Source organism: Mastomys coucha, unplaced genomic scaffold (assembly GCF_008632895.1).
Source record: "Mastomys coucha isolate ucsf_1 unplaced genomic scaffold, UCSF_Mcou_1 pScaffold12, whole genome shotgun sequence".
Classification (NCBI taxonomy): Eukaryota; Metazoa; Chordata; class Mammalia; order Rodentia; family Muridae; genus Mastomys; species Mastomys coucha.
The window spans coordinates 30547990-30566963 of NW_022196894.1; the positions used below are offsets into that span (position 1 = coordinate 30547990).

General features: G+C 40.6%; 1 protein-coding gene across 9 annotated transcripts in view; it reads left to right on the forward strand.

Moving 5' to 3' along the window:
• Nucleotides 1-5385: 5385 nt before the first annotated feature.
• Nucleotides 5386-18974, forward strand: part of Lrch3 (leucine rich repeats and calponin homology domain containing 3) — a 106948-nt gene continuing 93359 nt past the window's right edge. For all 9 annotated transcript variants that reach the window (XM_031363685.1, XM_031363688.1, XM_031363692.1 and 6 more), the window contains exon 1: nt 5386-5693. In XM_031363685.1, coding sequence (XP_031219545.1) covers nt 5393-5693 — 301 coding nt within the window. In that variant the 5' untranslated portion in view covers nt 5386-5392. The remainder of the gene's footprint in view (nt 5694-18974) is intronic.

Consider the following 18974-nt stretch of genomic DNA (forward strand, 5'->3'; position numbering starts at 1 on the left):
TTACACTGTACTTTTTGGTGTTTTTTGGAAAAGTTACATTAGATTTGTTCTGAAGCTGTTCATTTTTGACAAATAAAATGTAACAGGTTTCACATGAGTTATTCTGAGCTATAAAAATTGAGTTGTGGTTTTTTAGATTGTTCTGTGTTACAAAGCATCTTGTTTTATTTATAATTTCTGGGATTTGACGTTATCGATCAGCTAAATCTCCACTCTTGGGGTTCCTCTGACTTTTGACAATTTCATGCATAGGTGACATGAGGTTCCAACATGAGGTCACCGAGGGGAAGTAAAGATAGTCACATTGTTGTGACACGGACACAGACGTAGAGGAGCTTTTGGAGATGATCTGCGTTAGCCCCTCTTACATCTTAGTAAAGTGACACCTGGCACTCTCTAAGACGTACATGGAGTAGTCACGTTTTGAGCCTCGTGTCTTAAAATTCTCAGTGGAAAATAAACGACTTCACACATAGACAGTAGTTTTGTGGTATTTAATGTGTCAGATATCTTAGAATTAGTAAATCCCTATATCGGCATTTGTGGTTTGCTCAGTAAATCTACCCTTCCAATAATTCCTACTTAATTACTTTGATATTGAAGTTACTGAAACTCATTCATTACGAAAGGCCAGTGCTTCCAGTGTATACCAGGAAGATAATTGCTAATTCCAGACCCCATCTCAAAAGCTAACAGGAAAAAAACTGGTGGTCAAATCTGACATGTATTTTTAAACATACACAAACTTTTCACTATATTAATTATAATCAAATAATATAAATAATTATAAAATATTTATGTTTAAGAAACATCGGTATGGTTGTCAACTTTTTAGTTTTGTTAGAGGTGCATATTAAATGTTGCTGCCTGTAATGTAATTCATACAATATATGCATTATGGGGGGTATAAAGGGATTAAAATTTTTTGTCATACAAAGAATTTCATATATTCCAAATGTAGGCAATATTAAAGCAAAAAAGAACTTACTCATTTCTGATCAGTAAACCTTTTACATTTATTTGGAATTAATTATCTTGCCACTTGATATATATGATTTAAGCTTCCCATGAAAGACAGTGGTTCTTTTTGGAACTGGAGGCAGGGTTGGTAGTGTTGCAGTCAGTCTGTCTTCCTGCCTCTCTCTCTCCTCTCCCCTTCCTCTCCAGGCTGTGCATCACACTGCTCTGCTTCAGCTTTCAGACTCCTGAGTTTATGGGAATGTGCCACAATACCTCGGTTTTTTCACTTTTCAAAGATTGGCTGTATATTTGTGTGACCATCAATATACAATAAAGCTCACATTAAGCTTCTTTGTAGAAAGTTTTTTAAATCAATTAGACCCTATTAAAGGAATAAGGAAAGCAGGTATGATGGCACACACCTTGTAATCTCAGTACTTGGGAAGCAGGCAGTAAGATTGCTGCAGGGTCTAGTCTGCATAGTGAGCTCCAGGCTAGGCAGGGCCAAACCAAAACTAAAATGACCAAATATTTGTTGAATATTCAAGTCAGTTTCTTAAATTTAAAGAGGATGTGATATACCAAGTTTTTAATCTTAGAAGTAGAGTCCTAAGGAGTATCCACAATGACTTCTCAGTGGCTGTAGGAAAGCTATTGAAATTGAAGCGAAACTTGCTTTGGTACTGAATGAGTTAAGTTTTAGTCTATAAAATAAACAGGAAGAAGTCGTCTGTCAGTGCCTGAGACTGAATAGCCTCTACTGCCCTTTTGTTCAGCTTCTCCTAGCAGAACAGTAAATAAGGTGCTTGATTTAGATACCCCTTTTGCTCAACAACCTTTTAGTACTCTTTAGCTCTTCACTAAAGTTATGAACTCTCCACAAAGACTCCATTTCTGATAGCTTGTAATATGGTACCTACTTTATGAAGATTGAGGAGCTGGGTTTGAGTGCATGCCTGTGATCTTAGCACTCAGGAAGCAGAGACAGGAAAGTCAAGCTTGGGAGGCAGCATGGTGTGCACAGACACTGTCTCAGAAGATTAAAAAAAAAAAAAAAAGATGGAGGGAATTAGGTGAGAATTCTACACATTTTGCATTTACTTCATAGTTGAAAACCCAACCCAAGTCTTCATACATCTCAAGAATTTCCTCTTGATCCCTCATTTTATGACAGATTTTAAAAACTTTTAGACCTGTGAGTATGTGTTGTGTGAGTTAATAGGTTATGTACCATATGTGTGCCTGCTGCTTGCCAGGGTCACAAGGGGGCATCACATGCCCTGGAACTAGAGTTGTGAGCCACCACAGGAGTGCTAGAACTGAACCCAGATTCTCCACAAGAGCAACAAGTTCTAACCGGATTACAACTCAGATTTAATTTTCCTGCTACTTCATTTAAGTATTTTATTGTATGAGTGCTCTGAAGGGGTGACCACCTGCATGACAAAGAAGGGCATTGATCCCATTACAGGTGGTTGTGAGCCACCTTGTGGGTGCTGGGAATTGAACTCAGGACCTCTGGAAGGGTAAACAATGCTCTTAATTGTTGAACCACCTATCTAGCCCTGAGATTTAATTTTACATATTGTGTGTATGTGCCTGTTTTTACATGTGCACATACATATGCACACATATATATGAATATATATGGATAACATCTCACTGTATTGCTCACTGTTGTCTGATACAGGATTCAGATTCCTCTGCTCAAGTCATGCCCTTGAGTGGCGGGGACACAGGCATATGCCTACTTCCATTCATTCTTTCATTCACTAGTTGCTTAGTTGAGACAGGATCTCACTAGCGCTCATAGACTGACTTAGCTCCCTGTTCTTGCTCCAGTTTTCCTCATACTCCTTGTTTTCAAATAAGTGCAAAATAACCTTTTCATGTGTGTATGGTGTATACCTGTGTATGCTCAGAAGCCAAATGAAGATGTCAAGGGTCTTGCTTCATTGTTTTCTTATATATAGTCTCTCCCCAAACCTGGAGCCAGGCTGGCAGCTAGTAGCCTTCAGTGATCTCCTATGTTCCCTCGCCACAACGACAGATGTGGCCACACCTGGCTTTCTTACCTGAGTGCTAGAGATTTGAACTCAGGTCCTCATGCTTATATAGCAAGGAACTCTACCCACTGAGCCATCTTCCCAGTCAGTCCTCACCTCCATTTTTTAAAGACATTTTCTCATATAATAGTATGTGTTTCTTTGTTTCTTCCCCAACCCATAGACCCCCTTAATTTATTTTGTCCTTCAGATATCTACAGATTTTCATACCATGTTCTGAACAACTCCCAATTTCCCCCTTGACTTTCTCTCCATTGTTAGTACATAACCTATCTACTCATCTTGATTTCCATGCTTCCTTTTTATTCATGTAATCAGGCTTCCCATAGCTCCCTGGGGTATGGGAGATGTGTATAGCATCGTGTTTAACTCAACTACTGGCTACAAATCAAGTCAAACAGACTAGTTTCAGTTTACACATCTGGCCAGTTCAGGATTAGGATTACCATGCTGAGCCTGTGCTCATGTCAGTAGGAAAAGAGGTCATATTGCTAAGAACTCGTCAGAATTCATGCAAATATAAAGTAATAGGAGAACAATAGTGCATTTGGAAAGGTACATCTGGCAGTTTCGTAGGATTATATAGTGTGTGTTTGTGTGTGTAATGTGTGAGTGGGCACAGAGGTTAGAGAATAGTCAGTTCTCCCCATTTACCACAGGCTCAGTGGATTAAACTTAGGTTGTTGAGTTTGTGTGGCAAGCTTTTTTTCCCCATGGACCATCTTGCCAGCCCAACTTACTTATTTATTTTTTCAAGACAGGTATTCCTTTGTATCTAGGCTGACCTGGATCCTCCTGCCTCAACCTCTCAAGTACTAGAATTACAACATGGGCCTGGCTAGCTTAGTATTTTTCAAAGAATTACAAATTTTCAGAAAGATCAGAAAATACACATTTATTGGATAAACATTGACAAAGACTACCCATTACTTACCATGAATCGGCCCATTAATTGACAATAATAATTTATTGTGGGACTTGTTGCAAAAGAAATTAGAAGGTCATAGTGGAGAGCCAGACATGGTATCAGCTGTTATATACTTGCTTTGTATTCTCAGGGGTTGGAAGGCCAAGGCCAGCTTGGGCTACATTGGGTCTCTTATCTCAAGACAAGACAAACCAAAAGGGCTGATAGAGCAAGTCTTCCAGCAACTGTTACTAACCAACTTTATTACTGAAACATTTTTACAATTTCTTGAACTCAGGAAGGTGCTTGTTTGGGGCTTCCCTGAAGTTGAATGATGACTAGCTTCTCACACCTCAGATTTTCTTTTATGCTCTGAGATGGATTTTCTCATTTGTGTCTTAGTGCTCTCACATGCTTCAAAAATCATACTTGAATACCTGTATACTCATCTTCCATTGTGGAATTTTGCTCTCAGTCATCTTATTTCATAACTCTTTAGATTTTATTCAACCTCGCTCATTCTTGAGAGGGACTGCTTTGCTGTGGACTTTAGTAGAAAATCCTCTCTTCATGCTCAGCCCTGTTACCGTTTTCCTATTGTAACTGACCTCCTTGGGTTCCAAAATAAGATTAGCTAACTGTTTAGGAAAGAGCCTTTATCTGACAGATCCTCGAATGCTGTACCGCAAGTTAAAATTGATGGTATGTGACATTTGCATCTCATATTAGGAATGGCTTGGATTTAAAACAGATTTGGAAAAATAAGAGTCTGCAGGACTAGGGAGGTCTTATTTAAATGTGAATGATACTTTTCATTACTTGAATGGTTTCCGGTTTTGGTCTTACGGTTTAAAATTTAGTCCCTATATTCATAACATAGCTAGATTTCAGAGTTAGACTTAAATACTATTCGTTCTGCTCTAGTCAGTGATAAAATCTGCGCAAACAGCCACAGTATTTAAGACATTTGGTTTCATGAAGAGCTCTTTCATAAAAAGAGGAATCTAAAATACGTAACAATTTCAACAAGAGTTAGGGACTTTGTAGCCGAATCTGCGCACACAGTATTTTTCCCCCTTTCAAGAACTAATAGTATATCCACAAATTTCTATTAACATCCGTATTGTGGTGGTATGGTGACAAATTGAGAGACAATTTCGGGCTTATCCCAGGGAGTCCCCTCCGAGTGCCCAAGTTTCTGGCAGCAACAGTGCTAAGAATCTTTGCGATTTACTGTAATCCACCACTGAGAGTTGGAGCGCTGTTAAGGATGGTTTTTGTAGTGGCCTTTTAGGGAGGCCAGAGTACAGGACTGCCGCAGCTCTGGGAAGTCCGCTCGGTTTCCCTGGAAAACCTGCTTGTGGGCGGGGCAGGCGCCTAGCTGCGCCCAGCGTGTCCCGGAGAGCTGTCCGGGGTCCGCGAGCCCCTTTCCCCGCCCATCCAGCGGATCGGGTAGCGCATGCGCGCTGCGCCGGGCCAGAGAGTTGTCGGCTGGGAAATGGCGGCCGCGGGCTTGGTGGCTGTGGTAGCGGCTGCGGAGTACTCTGGCCCGGTGGCGTCCGGGGGAAACCTCTCGGGTGCTACCTGTGGGCCGAGCCCCGGGTTGGGTCCAGGTCCTGGCCCTGGCTCTTGGAGCCGCTCGGTCGACCGAGCTCTGGAAGAGGCGGCGGTCACCGGGGTGCTGAGCCTGAGCGGCCGGAAACTGAGGGAGTTTCCCCGGGGAGCGGCCAACCACGACCTGACGGACACCACCCGGGCCGGTGAGCGGGGCGCGGGCATCCCTGCTACCCAGGACCGGTGGAGTGGGGGGCAGGGGGCGTGTGGCGACCGGCCCGAGGCTCCCCGCGTAACGGGGACGGCGGGCGGTACCGCGCACCCTCCCGGCCTGGCCAACACGGAGCCTGAGGTGCGGCAGCGCGCAGCAGCATCTCCGATGCCGGCCGGCCGGCTCTAAGCACTTGACCGGTGATCTTTCTTGAATCGCTCTCAGAAATTCCGGCGTCAGTGCCTCCCGGAGACTTTTTTGCCCCACCCCGGTGTCTGCAGGCCACTTTGTATTTGGGATGCCAAGTTGACTTTGCTAAGAGTTGGAGCGTGGCAAGCACGTTTTTCCATCGTAGTATGGGTGACGCTGGGTGCTGCATTGTCAAAGGACCCAGGTCCGGCGTTTTCCCTAAAGTGTGCGAGTATGTGTGGTGTGTGTAGTGTGGACTCTAACGCTGTAACAGCTTATTTCTCCGCCTCCGTCTGACTTATCGAAAAGTACTTGTAAAAATAGGCCATCTTTAGGTGCTCAGGACCTTTTTGTTCCATTCTTACTGCCTCCCAAGAAAACATGAAAAGAAGTAGGATATTGTCTGCCACATCTATATTTGCTTTTCCCTTTAAAAACAATTCTGCGCCATATATTGTTTAAGACAGGAAAGAGTATGGGAATTAAGTATTATTTGGTTTCCTTAGTTGTGGGAAACAATGTATGGTGACTGAGGTATTCAACATACTATAATGTGTTCCTCTTGTGTTTTAAATATAGTTTCCTCAGGGAGTAGATTAAGAATTGAGTCCTTTTATTTTTACATAAATATAAGGGCAGGGGTCCCTTCCGAAGTAGTTTAAATATTTTGTGGTTATGTAGTGAGTGTACAGTATACATGGTTTCATCCTCATTCCGCTTGATTTTAAAATGTTAGAGCTAATATTTTTTCTTAAGCATGTGCAGTCATCAAAGATTGGTAATTATTACATATTTCACTAATGTTGAAAAAATGAATAAATAGAGCTGGGCTGGTAAGATGGCTCAGTGGGTAAAAAGGCACTTGCTGCTGCCAGACCTGACAGACAACCCAAGTGTGATCCCCAGAACCTACGTAATGGAAGGAGAGAACTGACTCTTGCAACTTGTCTTCTGCCTCTTTCTCTGATTCTTGCAACTTGTCTTCTGCCACCCCCCCCCACACACCACTGCACTAAATATTTTTTTAAAAAATGAAAACAAAGATGTTAAATTGCCCCCCAGAAACTGTTATTTCCAAAGAAACTTCTCCTCTGCTTACTAAAGCTTATTTTGGGGAGTCTTTACCTTTAATATAATTTGTATTTTTTTTAACTTGGTACTGAAGTCAAACTTGCTAAGGTAAACATGAACAGTTACTTGAAATGTTTATGTGTATTGATGACATCATGTAAACTTGTCATTTATACCCCTCCCTGCCTTCTTCATTCTGCTCTGAGAAGGGCGGCTGGCAGGGTGGTTTTCACATTGAGGTGAGTCATTTCAGTATTGCTGCTCTAAGCCTGAAGGTAAAGAAAAGGATGATTATAGGAGTCTATCTAACTTCTTATCTCATCTGATCTTAAATAATTCTAGGAGCAAAAGTTTGAGCCATCAAGAAAGAAATAGTTTTATTGATAAAACCAGACATTTATAAAGAATAATATTTAATCTAAAGAAAAGTTTTTTAGCCGGGCGGTGGTGGTGGTGGCGGCGGCGGCGGCGGCGGCGGCGGCGGCGCACGCCTTTAATCCCAGCACTTGGGAGGCAGAAGCAGGTGGATTTTTGAGTTTGAGGCCAACCTGGTCTACAGAGTTCCAGGACAGCCAGGGCTATACAGAGAAACCCTGTCTCGAAACACGCCCCCCCCCCCAAAACAAAAACAAAAAAAACATGATAACAAAGTAAACCTGTTTAAAAAAAAAAAGAAAAGTTTTTCTTTTTTTTTGTTTGTTTGTTTTATTTATTTTATATATATATGAGTACCTTGTAGCTGTCTTCAGACACACCAGAAGAGGGCATCAGATCAACCATTACAGATGGTTGTTAGCTACCATGTGGTTGCTGGGAATTGAACGCAGGACCTCTGGAAGAGCAGTCAGTGCTCTTAGCCACTGAGTCATCTCTCCAGCCCCAAGGTTTTTTTTTGTTTTGTTTTGTTTTGTTTTGTTTTTTGTTTTTTTGAGCTCTAATATTTTTATGTATATTATTACTCATACTTTAATGTTCTAATTACTATATTAAATCAAAGGTTTTGTTGTTATTATTGTTGTTGGTTGACACTTTATCTGGTCAAAGTGTACTAAAAAAGGAGAGATTAAAAAGATCACAAAGGCTGGGCAGTGGTGGCGCACATCTTTAATCCTAGCACTTGGGAGGCAGAGGCAGGCGGATTTCTGAGTTTGAGGCCACCCTGGTCTACAGAGTGAGTTCCAGGACAACCAGGACTACACAGAGAAACCCTGTCTCAAAAAATCAAAAAAGAAAAACAACAAGAAAAATCACACAAAGTATTCTTTAACCTGTTAGACCAGATTCATTTTTAACTTCGGCAGCTGTTATAATTAGAACAAAAATAGTTTTAAATAGGCAATTTAATGCCGTGACATAATTTATTGAGTGTTCACTATTTGTTTTTCATCCTTAGATGTTTAAGATATATTGCCTTGTTAAATACACATAACATATGGATTAAATATGATTAAACCTACTTTCATAGGAAAAGTAACTCAAAGATACTTCTACTACTGGTAGACTTTTACCTAACTCTGTTTTCTTCACTCTATCAAACAGCTTCTATGTGTGCAGTGAGGCATTAATTTTCTTCATGTTGCAGATAGTGAAAGGGAAGCTTAGAAATGTTCAATGATGTGCTCAAAGACCTGTAACCAAAGGAAGAGGGTGTTCTTTAGGTTTGAAGCCCTGTTTGACATAAGTCCAAAACTCAGTCTTCTTTTTTTGCAGGTACCTGATGAATCTAGACTTACTACTTTTAAGTGATATGTATATGTGTGTGTCTGTAGTGTAGGTATGTGCATATGAATGCAGACGCTAAGGAGACTGATTAGAAGAGGGGATCAGGGGTGACTGAGCCATCTGGTTCTCTTGCAAGAGCAGTGTATATACGCCTAACCACTGAACCATCTCTGTGGCCTGAATTCAGACTTACAATAGTTCAAGTATTTTGCATAGAGTAGGTACTATAAAATTTTAAAACCATGTAAATTGTATCAGAGTAGGCTCATAGATTATTCTTTCATTAAGTTGTGCAATGTCTTGGTAGAAAGCAGCAGCTTTCTAAGAATTTACATCTTAGGAAAAAGTACTTACCACCCATACTGCTTACAGTGGACATGATTGAAGTTGGTCAGAAAATTCTTTAGTTTTTTTCTTTAGGTTTTGTTTTTCTGTTTGTTTAAAAAGGTAGATATGGGGGCTGGAGAGATGGTTAAGAGCACTGACTGCTCTTCCAAAGGTCCTGAGTTCAAATCCCAGCAACCACATGGTGGCTCACAACCATTGGTAATGAGATCTGACGCCCTCTTCTGGTGTGGCTGAAGACAGCTCCAGTGTACTTACATATAATAAATAAATAAATCTTTAAAAAAATAAAGGTGGATATGCCAGGCATGATAGTGCATGCCTTCAATCCTATCACTCAGGAGGCAGCAGGCAGATCTCTGTGAGTTTGAGAAGAGCTGGTCTACATAGTGAGTTTCAGGACAGCCAGAACTGCATAGTGAGACCCTGTTGGGTGTTGGGGAATAGGTTTTTTTGTTTTTTGTTCTGTTTTGGTTTTGTGGTAGTAGGGATTAAGCACAGGGAATTAATTATACATACTAAGGAAGGGACAAAAATGTTTTTGTTTTTGGTTTTTTTTTTTTTGTTCTGTTTTTTAAAGAAAGAGGAATGCTTATTTTTTGAGTAGGTGACTTGATCCTGTGGAGATTTTAGAAGAAATTCCAGAAGGATTCTTGGAGCAGGAAAGATGCAACTTGGGTTCCCTCGGTTGGCAGAAGTGAGAAGGGAAGCTGCTCTGGGCAGCGGTAGACAGCGTTCAACAAGGTCCAAGAGCCTGGAGGTTCTAGACAGTGTATAAAAAGATCCAAGAGCCTAGAGGCTCAGGTCTGCCCAGGGCCATCCATTCTCTAGTCCCCTTCTATCTCATAAGAGTATTCAAGTTTTCCTGTCGAACCACCCCAAGAGGTTGTATAAATCCTACTCTGAATAGGGCATGTTCATGGCTCAGGCATTGTGCTAAGATACTTTGCAAACATACAACAACTATGTGAGTTGTAAGTGCTAATTTATTTTTGTTTGTTTGTTTTGTTTTGTTTTTTCAAGACAGGGTTTCTCTGTGTAGCCCTGGCTGTCCTGGAACTCACTCTATAGACCAGGCTGGCCTCGATCTAAAGAAATCTGACTGCCTCTTTCTCCTAAGTGCTGGAACTAAAGGTGTGTGCCACCACCACCTGGCTACTAATTTATTTTTATCTGACTTCACACATCATAAAACTGGGACCCAAGAGATGATACAGTTTGGTCAGGAATTCACATCCAGAAAGCAACAGAACTAGGATTCAAATTCATATATAGCCTGACATGCTGGTATGTGCTCATAATCCTAGCTTTTAGAAAGCTGGGGCAGGAGGATCAAGGAGTTGAGGGAGCCTAAGCTATTTAGGAAATTCAAGGCTTAGATAGTGAGACCCTGTCTCAACAATAGTCATATACGTATTATCCTAAAGCTGTGTTTTTGACCATGAATCATACAAATTTGAAACCTAAGATTTCTTTGGTTTGCCCAGTACCTTTATTGGTATCATGACTGTTAGCACTGCTAGATAATGATGTGCAGCCAAGAGAAATACAGATCTGGAACTTTAGAGTGAAACTGGGGCTAGAGAATAAATTCAAGAAAATGATAGTGAAAGTCCGGACATTCAGATTCTTTCTCCAGGAATAGAAAAGTGGGTCTTTTTCTGGCATTTTGAAAAGGAGGAAGAATCAGCCTGAGGGAAAAGCAAACAAATTCATTAACTGGGCCTGTTATAGACTTCATAGAATTCTAAAGCTTGGAGGAGCTGTAGTAACCATCTGAGTTACTTTACAGATGAGAAGCTTTCTCAGTTTAAAGGATAGGCTTCAGAATAGAGAGTGAGATGAGCAGATAGATAGTATTTCACAGGCAGCAAATGTGAGTCACAGTTGAAATTGTAAAACATGTCTTTTGAATAAAAGTCAGAAAACGAAAGAACAAGAATTGGGGGAAAGCACATGGTTGTGGGCTGGATGGGGAGGGAAGAATTAGATTGAACACATCTAGAAAACAAATGAAGATGTAAAAGGTATGTCAACATAATGCAGTATTATCAAAGTCATGAGAATTGAGACTGTAAGAAATGAGTACTCATTTCCTATACAAGATGGATGGAGCTGGACAGTGGTACATGCCTTAAGGGAGGCAGAGGCAGGTGGATCTCTGAGTTTGAGGCCAGCTTGGTCTACAAAACAAGTTCCAGGACCATCAGAAAAACCTTGTCTTGGGGGGAAAAATAAAAAACAAACAAAAAAACAAAAAGAATGGAGACAGCTAAAATGCCACTTAATTTGTTAAGAATGCAATCTGTAATCCACAAAATGATGGTTTTGTAAGTCTTGGAAATATGTACTAGAGTGTCTGGTCTTAAGTGGAAATAATGTGGTTTTTTTTTTTTTTTTTTTTTTTTAATCATGATATGTGTATACTCATGAATTTTTCCAGAAATCTGCTTTTCAATGTGGTAGTCAGTAGCCATAGATGCTATTAAAATAATATAAAAAAGAAAATTTAGATCTAGAAACACATGCATGTAATCCTAGCACTTAAAAAGCAGAGGCAGGAGGATAGGGAGTTTGGGGCCAGCCTAAGATAACTAGTGAGACCCTGTTTCAGTCAAGCATCAAAGAAAGGAAGGAAGGAAGCATCAAGAGGCTACGGTGAGGGATTACTTGAGCGTAGGAATTTGAGTCCTGTATCAAACAACAGTGAGATGTTCTCTCTCTCTCTCTTCCTCTCTCTCTCTCTCTTCCTCTCTCTCTCTCATATATACACCTATGTCATGGGAAGAAAGAACTGACTCCAGCAGGTTGTCTTCTGACTTCCACATGTGCACACTCACACATGCATATACACAGAATAAATGTACATTTTAAAATCTGAGCTGCAGAGTTGGCTCACTGGTTAGAGCACTTGTTGCTCTTGTAGAGGATTTGTGTGTTTGGTTCTCAGTGTATACATGTGGCTCACAGTCATCCATAATTCCAGTTAGAAGAGATCTGACATACTCTTCTGACTTCCATGGGCACCTGGTCTACATGTGATACCCAAATATACATGTAGGTAAAATACTTATATACATAAGATAAAATAAATCTTCAAAAAAATTTCAAGTACTTGCTTAGCATATATAGGATACTGCATTTTATATCTAAGATGGATGGATGGATGGATAATTGATTCTTTTTTTTTTTAAGATTTATTTATTTATTATGTAAGTACACTGTAGCTGTCTTCAGATTCTTTTTCTTCTCTCTCTGGACCAGCTCACTCCAACCCAAAGATTTATTTATTTATTTATTTATTTATTTATTTATTATATATGAGTACACTGTAGCTGTCTTCAGACATTCCAGAAGAGGGCATCAGATCTCATTATGGATGGTTGTGAGCCACCATGTGGTTGCTGGGATTTGAATTCAGGACCTTTGGAACAGCATCTCTCTCCGCTGAACCATCTCCCCAGCCCCGGATAATTGATTCTTGAGATGACTTAACCATATGTCAGGTGCTTTCAGTAGGTATATGTGTCATATTGGACAGTACAGTGGACAGACTTGAATTAAACTTTTTTTGGGGGGTGCAGGGTGGGGAGTGTCCCGAGACACAGCTTCTCTTTTGTTACCTTGGCTGTCCTGGAACTCATTCTGTAAACCAGGCTGGCCTTGAACTCAAGAAATCTGCTTGCCTCTGCCTTCCAAGTGCCACTACTGCCTGGCTCAGAAGTTTTAAAATCATCAAATTAAAAAATTAAAACAGAACTCTTCATCATTCTAGAAAAGTGTGTTTTGGCAGTGATGTGGAGGCAAAATGAATGAAACAGGGATTCTTTCTTATTGTTTATATTATAAATCACACTTTAGCAGTTTTATTATATCTATGAAAATAGTAAGCCAGCAGTGAGGCAAAGAAAGCTGTTAAGTAAAGGCAAAGGGATGGTGACAGCAAAGCTGGACTCAGTTACAAGTTCCTCACAAGCATATCAACAGAGAGGTGGGATAGTGGGTAAAGTAAGCCTGATGCCCTGAGTTCAGGTTGACAAAACTCAAGTAAAATTTGGACATAGTTGCAGTAGCATCTTTAAGCCCATCGTGTCGTTGTCAGGCAGTGGGAGGCAAAGACAGGAGAAGCTTGCAGGCCAGCTAGCCTGTGTGAACAGAGTGAATAAGAGAGACCCTGTCTCAAAGCAGAAGGCAGGGACTGACATTTGAGGCTGTCCTCTGACCTCCACATCCTTGTCCTGACATACACACACACACACACACACTCACACACTCTCCCTCTCTCTGAAAATTGAAGTCTTTGATGCTAATAAAGACTCATCCTGATACCACTTCTTTCCTTTTCTGCCTCAAAAACAAGTACAAGCTGTATTCCTTACTGACAGTGGAAAGGGACCTGATGGGGTAAAGAGGCTTTGGTTCCTTAGATCACACACATGAATACTCACACACATGTGCTTATAGAGACAGAGGCTGTGCTGGTGCTGGGGATTCTGGAGGTTTAGTATAAAGTTATTTAAAAATAAGATTTTTTTTTCAAATTGAGGTTTCGGGGGATAGTGTAGACTTCTCTACACTGGGATGATGTTTGAAACAAGAAGGGAAATAGCAGGATGGTGACGACAGAGCCAGTGTGGAGCTGGAAAGAAGGCCAGCAACACTCAGCCAACATGGCTTAAGTTCTGTTTTCATTTACATATGTTTCTTTGGGAGGTAGCGTCATAGAAAATATAACCCTTAAGTTATATAGCATCAGGTATTTTCAGTTCACTTATGATGTAATTATTCCATTTGTACTTGAGGAAAAAAGTTTGATACATGTGATAATTCATACAAAGGAGTGGAATATTACTTCAAATTAATAGTAAAACCAGTGGTATCAAATGTAATACTACTAATTTTAGTCATAAACAAGGCCTAAAAATTACTGTATCTTCTTACTTATTAAAAAAAATTTCCATTTATTTATTGTGTATATGCCAGGGCATGCATGATGTGGATGAGAGGACAATCTGTGGGAGTCACTGTGTGCTCTCTCTCTTTTTTTTTTAAGATTTATTTATTATTATATGCAAGTACACTGCAGCTGTCCCCAGACATATCAGAAGAGGGCATCAGATCTCACCACGAATGGCCATGAGCCACCATTTGGTTGCTGGGACCAGAACTTGGGACCCTCAGAAGAGAAGTCAGCACTCCTAACCACTGAGCTATCTCCTCAGTCCCTTGGTGTGGTTTCTAGGGATTGGTTCAGATCATCTAGCATCGAATGTCTTGACTTGCTGGACCATCTTACAGCCCTTCCTATTCATTTTCAACTTTCTTTGCTCCTCTAAAATGTAGATTATTTTGTTTAAAGGGAGTCTTAAGCAAGTATTTAAAATGGTTTATTAAACTTATATCCAGCTGGCGATGTAGTTCAGTTGGTAAAATGCTTGTAAGTGGCCTTTGGTTTAGTCCTCAGCACTGCATAAAGGAGATGTGGCAGTGCTGGCTTGTAATCCTAACACTCAGGAGGTAGAGGCAGTGGGTTAGAAGTTCAGAGACACTCTTAGTTACATGGCAAGTTTGAAGCCTTGTGTGTGTGTGTGTGTGTGTGTGTGTAAAATCTGAAGTGTATGTCCCACAGTAGCGACTGATGGCTTTTCACTAGAAACACGTTTTAGAGAACAGTTTGCACATGATAAAGAGAAGCCATAATATGAGAGAAGGCTTATTTCCAATAAATACAGATGGTATGTAGAACATATGTAAGATTTCTGTAAATAAAAAGAGAACCAGTAAGAAAATGAAGGAAGCACTTGAGCTCATACTTTACCAAAGAGGAAGTCTGTCAGTAATAAGGGAATGGAAAATAGAGAAGACATTCAGGTACCACTGAAAGAGCTGAGAATACCATGTACCACGAAGCCTGTGAAGAGTGGGAAGTTCAGGCACTGCTGGTGGAGTGGGAGTTGATACCCTGACTTAAAAGCAAGTTTGGCATTAACAGTAAAAAGTGCATGTGCTCTGTGCTCAAGAAAGCCTACTGTATATACACACTCTAAAGAAGTACATATTACAAATAACCTTGTGTTTATGTAAGCCATATATATATGATGCATGTGTATACCATGTAAGTGTTCATAACAGTATTCATAGACTCAGGTGCTCATCAGTAACAGATGAATCAATTGTGATACATCTGTTCGTGTGACTTCCTAGTGGTGAAAAATGAATGAGCTGCAGTTACATGGATGAGCCATAGAAATAATGTGGAACACATGAACTTCGACACAGTGTATATAGTGCAAATGTTTTTTTTTTTAAAATTCAAAAGCAATACATAAACATTAAAGTTATAAAGAAAATCAAGGGAGTTTATGCCTTAAAAATCAGGGTGCTGGTTCCACAGGAGTGAAAAGGAATCGGGAAGGGTTGTATGGCTCAAGGTAAGGGTGTACTTCTGAAACACTGCAGTCAGGCTTGTCCAACCCATAGCAGTATGCTGGCTGGGTCATAAAGTAAAGTTGCTTGCTTGTTTGGTTGGTTGGTTTGGTTTAGTTTTTCAAGACAGAGTTTCTCTGTGGAGAATCCATTTAGCTTTTTACTACATTTTATTAATTTTTGTTGGTGTACAGGGGCCACAGTGTACATGCTACAATGTATATGTAAGCACTGGAGAGTCTGCAGGAACACCATGTGGGCCCCAAGGATTGACCTTAGTGTCAGGCTTAGCAGCAACAGCTTCTAGCAGACAAGCCATCTTGCCAGCTGTCTGTCCATACTTTTTTTTTTTTTCTTTTTGGAGACAGGGTTTCTCTGTGTAGTCCTGGCTGTCCGGGAACTCACTCTGTCGACCTTGCTGGCCTTGAACTCAGAAATCTGCCTGCCTCTGCCTTCTAGGTGCTGGGACTAAAGGCGTGCGCCACCACCGCCCGGCTTTGTCTGTCCATTCTTAATTGGGTCATTTTCTTATACTGAGTTAAGAGTTATTACCTGAGTTGTTTGAATTCTGTATGCATTTGTGATAATTTGCTTACTCTGCCTTTTGTTGCCTTTTCTGTTAGGGTTGATTCCAAAAACATTCTTAAGACAAATGTCGTGGAGTCCTTCCTCTGTGGTTTTGGTTTTTATCTTTTGGGGTTTTTTATTCTTTTGAGACAGGGTCTCATTATGTAGCCCTGGCTGTCCTGGAGCTCACAGTGCGAGGACCAGGCCTACTCCAGCTTACCTAGATCCACCTGCTCTGCTGGGAGTGAAGGTGTGGAGTGCTGGGAAGCCACAACCAGCTTCCCTGTTTAATTCTAGTAGTTTTGTAGTTTCAAGTCTTAACATTTAGGCTTTTAATCCCATTTTGAGTTGATTTTTTTTTTAACCATAGTATGAGTCCAGTTTCATTTTTTGATATTATTGTATGTGTGTGCATGTTTTGACTGTGTGTATGTGGTGCCCAGGGTGGTCAGAAGAGGTCATCTGATCCGCTGGAACTGGAGTTACAGATGGTTGTGAGCTGCCATATGAGTACTGGGAACTGAATTCTGATCCTTTGTAAGAGCAGCAAGTGCTCTCAACTCCTGAGTCTCCAGCCCTGATTTCAATCTTCTGCATGTGGATACCCAGTTTTCCTAAGACCATTTTACTAAAGGGCTGCTCTTTCCCATTGTGATTCTCTGTTGTGTCCTCAAGAGTCTTTGCCCCAAAATATGTGGGCTCCAATCATTTCCACTGGAGGTGTATTTTCTGTTGACTGCTACCCCCGGCAGGTCTGGAATCAGATAGTGTGGTGCCTCTGGCTTTGTTCCTTTACCTTCAGTTGTTTGGCTCTCTAAGGCCTTTGTGGTTGCGTTAATATTTTAGGGCTGTTTTTTCTGCTTGTAGAGATTGAACCCAAGGAAGTTTGTTTGGTTTTGTTTATAAAGACAGAACCTTACTCTATTGCCTAGGCTAGGATCCTCTGTCTCTTCAATTAGTCGAGACTACATAGAAGTGCTATCATGTCCAACTAATTTTAGGATTGTTCCTGTAAAAATTGTCATTTAAAAAAAAATAAAATAAAATAAAGCAGGGCAGTGGTGGCACATGCCTTTAATCCCAGCACTTGGGAGGCAGAGGCAGGCGGATTTCTGAGTTCGAGGCCAGCCTGGTCTACGGAGTGAGTTCCAGGACAGCCAGGGCTACACAGAGAAACCCTGTCTTGAAAAACCAAAAAAGAAAAAAGAAAAAAGAAAATGTCATTTTACCAGGGATTTCATGAATCTAAGAGCACTTTTAATTGGCATGGACATTTTAATAATGGTATTAATTCCTTTAAGCCATGATCATAGACTATCTCTGTGTGTGTATCCATCTTCAATTCCCTTCATCAGTTTTTTTTACAGGTTTTGGTGTATAACTTTTTCCTTGGTTAAATGTAAGTTGTTTGAACTACTCCTGAATTCTAGGTGTAAATCTCTGATCATGTGAGTGATCATTTTAATGTTTTGTTGAATTCAGTTAGTGTTTTGTTGAGGATTTTTGCACATATCAATCAAGGATATTATCCTGTGCTTTGTTTTCTTATGCCTTTATATTGCTTTAGTAACATAATATTGGTCTTCTAAAACGAGCTGGGAACTATTCATTCCTCTTCAATCTGTGGAAAGAGGTTGAGAAAGGCTTTTTGTGTTTTGCTCTTTGAGACAAGGTGTCACTATGTAGCCTTGGCTAGCCTAGAACTATGAAGACCAGACTAGTGATATCTGCCCACATCTGTTTCCCAAGTGCTGGGGGAAAAGGCTGACTTCTTTGTTACTAGGGTTAGTATAGAATTTAATCAGAACATCCTAAGGATATTACTACTACTGACTTTGCATACCCTTGGTGTAGAACAGACAGACACTCAGACCTTTTATTGATGTCATAGGTAAGTAGTTTAAGTAGTTAGTACCCCAAATAAACCAGTACCAATGCAACAGTTTCTGAGTCTGGTCCTTACAAAATAATGAAGGGTTTCTATGTTTATCTGGCATGTTTAATTTGATGATAATTGTATGAATTTCATTTAGTTTAAGAGAATTCTGATAATATGGTGATTTTTTTTTTTTCTTGAGGTAGGATTTTACATAGCCCAAGCTGGCCTTAAGGACTTTTTGAAGCCTTAGATGTCTTTGAATTTCTAACCTTACTTCCTCCTCCTAAGTGCTAGGATTGTAAGCATATTCTTTCTTTTTTTTTTCTTTTTTTTTCCCTATGTAATAAATTTGTAGATTCTAGCCAGTTTAGTTAGATAATTAGTTTCATTTGCTTTAGCTTACCTCACACTGTAGCCAGGCTATCATGCCTGTTCACAGTGTAAGCAGGCTTACAGCTGTGAGTTGTATCAAGTGAAAACCTGTAGCCATTTGGTTCCCAGAGTTGAGTGTGCATAGAATCATCAATGTCAGTTTTAAAGCAATGTACAGCCCCAGAAGGTGGCCTCTAGAGAGTCTTGATTCAGACTGAGGGGGAGTCTTTTAAAGCTACTTGTAAAACAAGCATCCTGGGACTGGTGAGATGGCTCAGCAGGTAAGAGCATTGACTGCTCTTCCGAAGGTCCTGAGTTCGGATCCCAGCAACCACATGGTGGCTCACAGCCACCTATAATGAGATCTGACGTCCTCTTCTGGTGCGTCTGAAGACAGCTACAGTGAACTACACCGGAGGGAGTGGGGCCGGAGCGAGCTAGCGGGGCCGGCAGAGGTCAGCCACACACATGATGGCTCACCTCCATCTGTACAGCTACAGTGTACTCATACACATAAAATAAATAAATCTTAAAAAAAAAAAAAACAAGCATCCTGATGGTTTGAGGTGCAGAAGATGGATGGGAATGGACAAGAACCATCTCTTGAGAAAGAATTTCTAAGGCTTTATTATTTTAAAATTTAAATAATTTTTTGCCGGGCGGTGGTGGCGCACGCCTTTAATCCCAGCACTTGGGAGGCAGAGG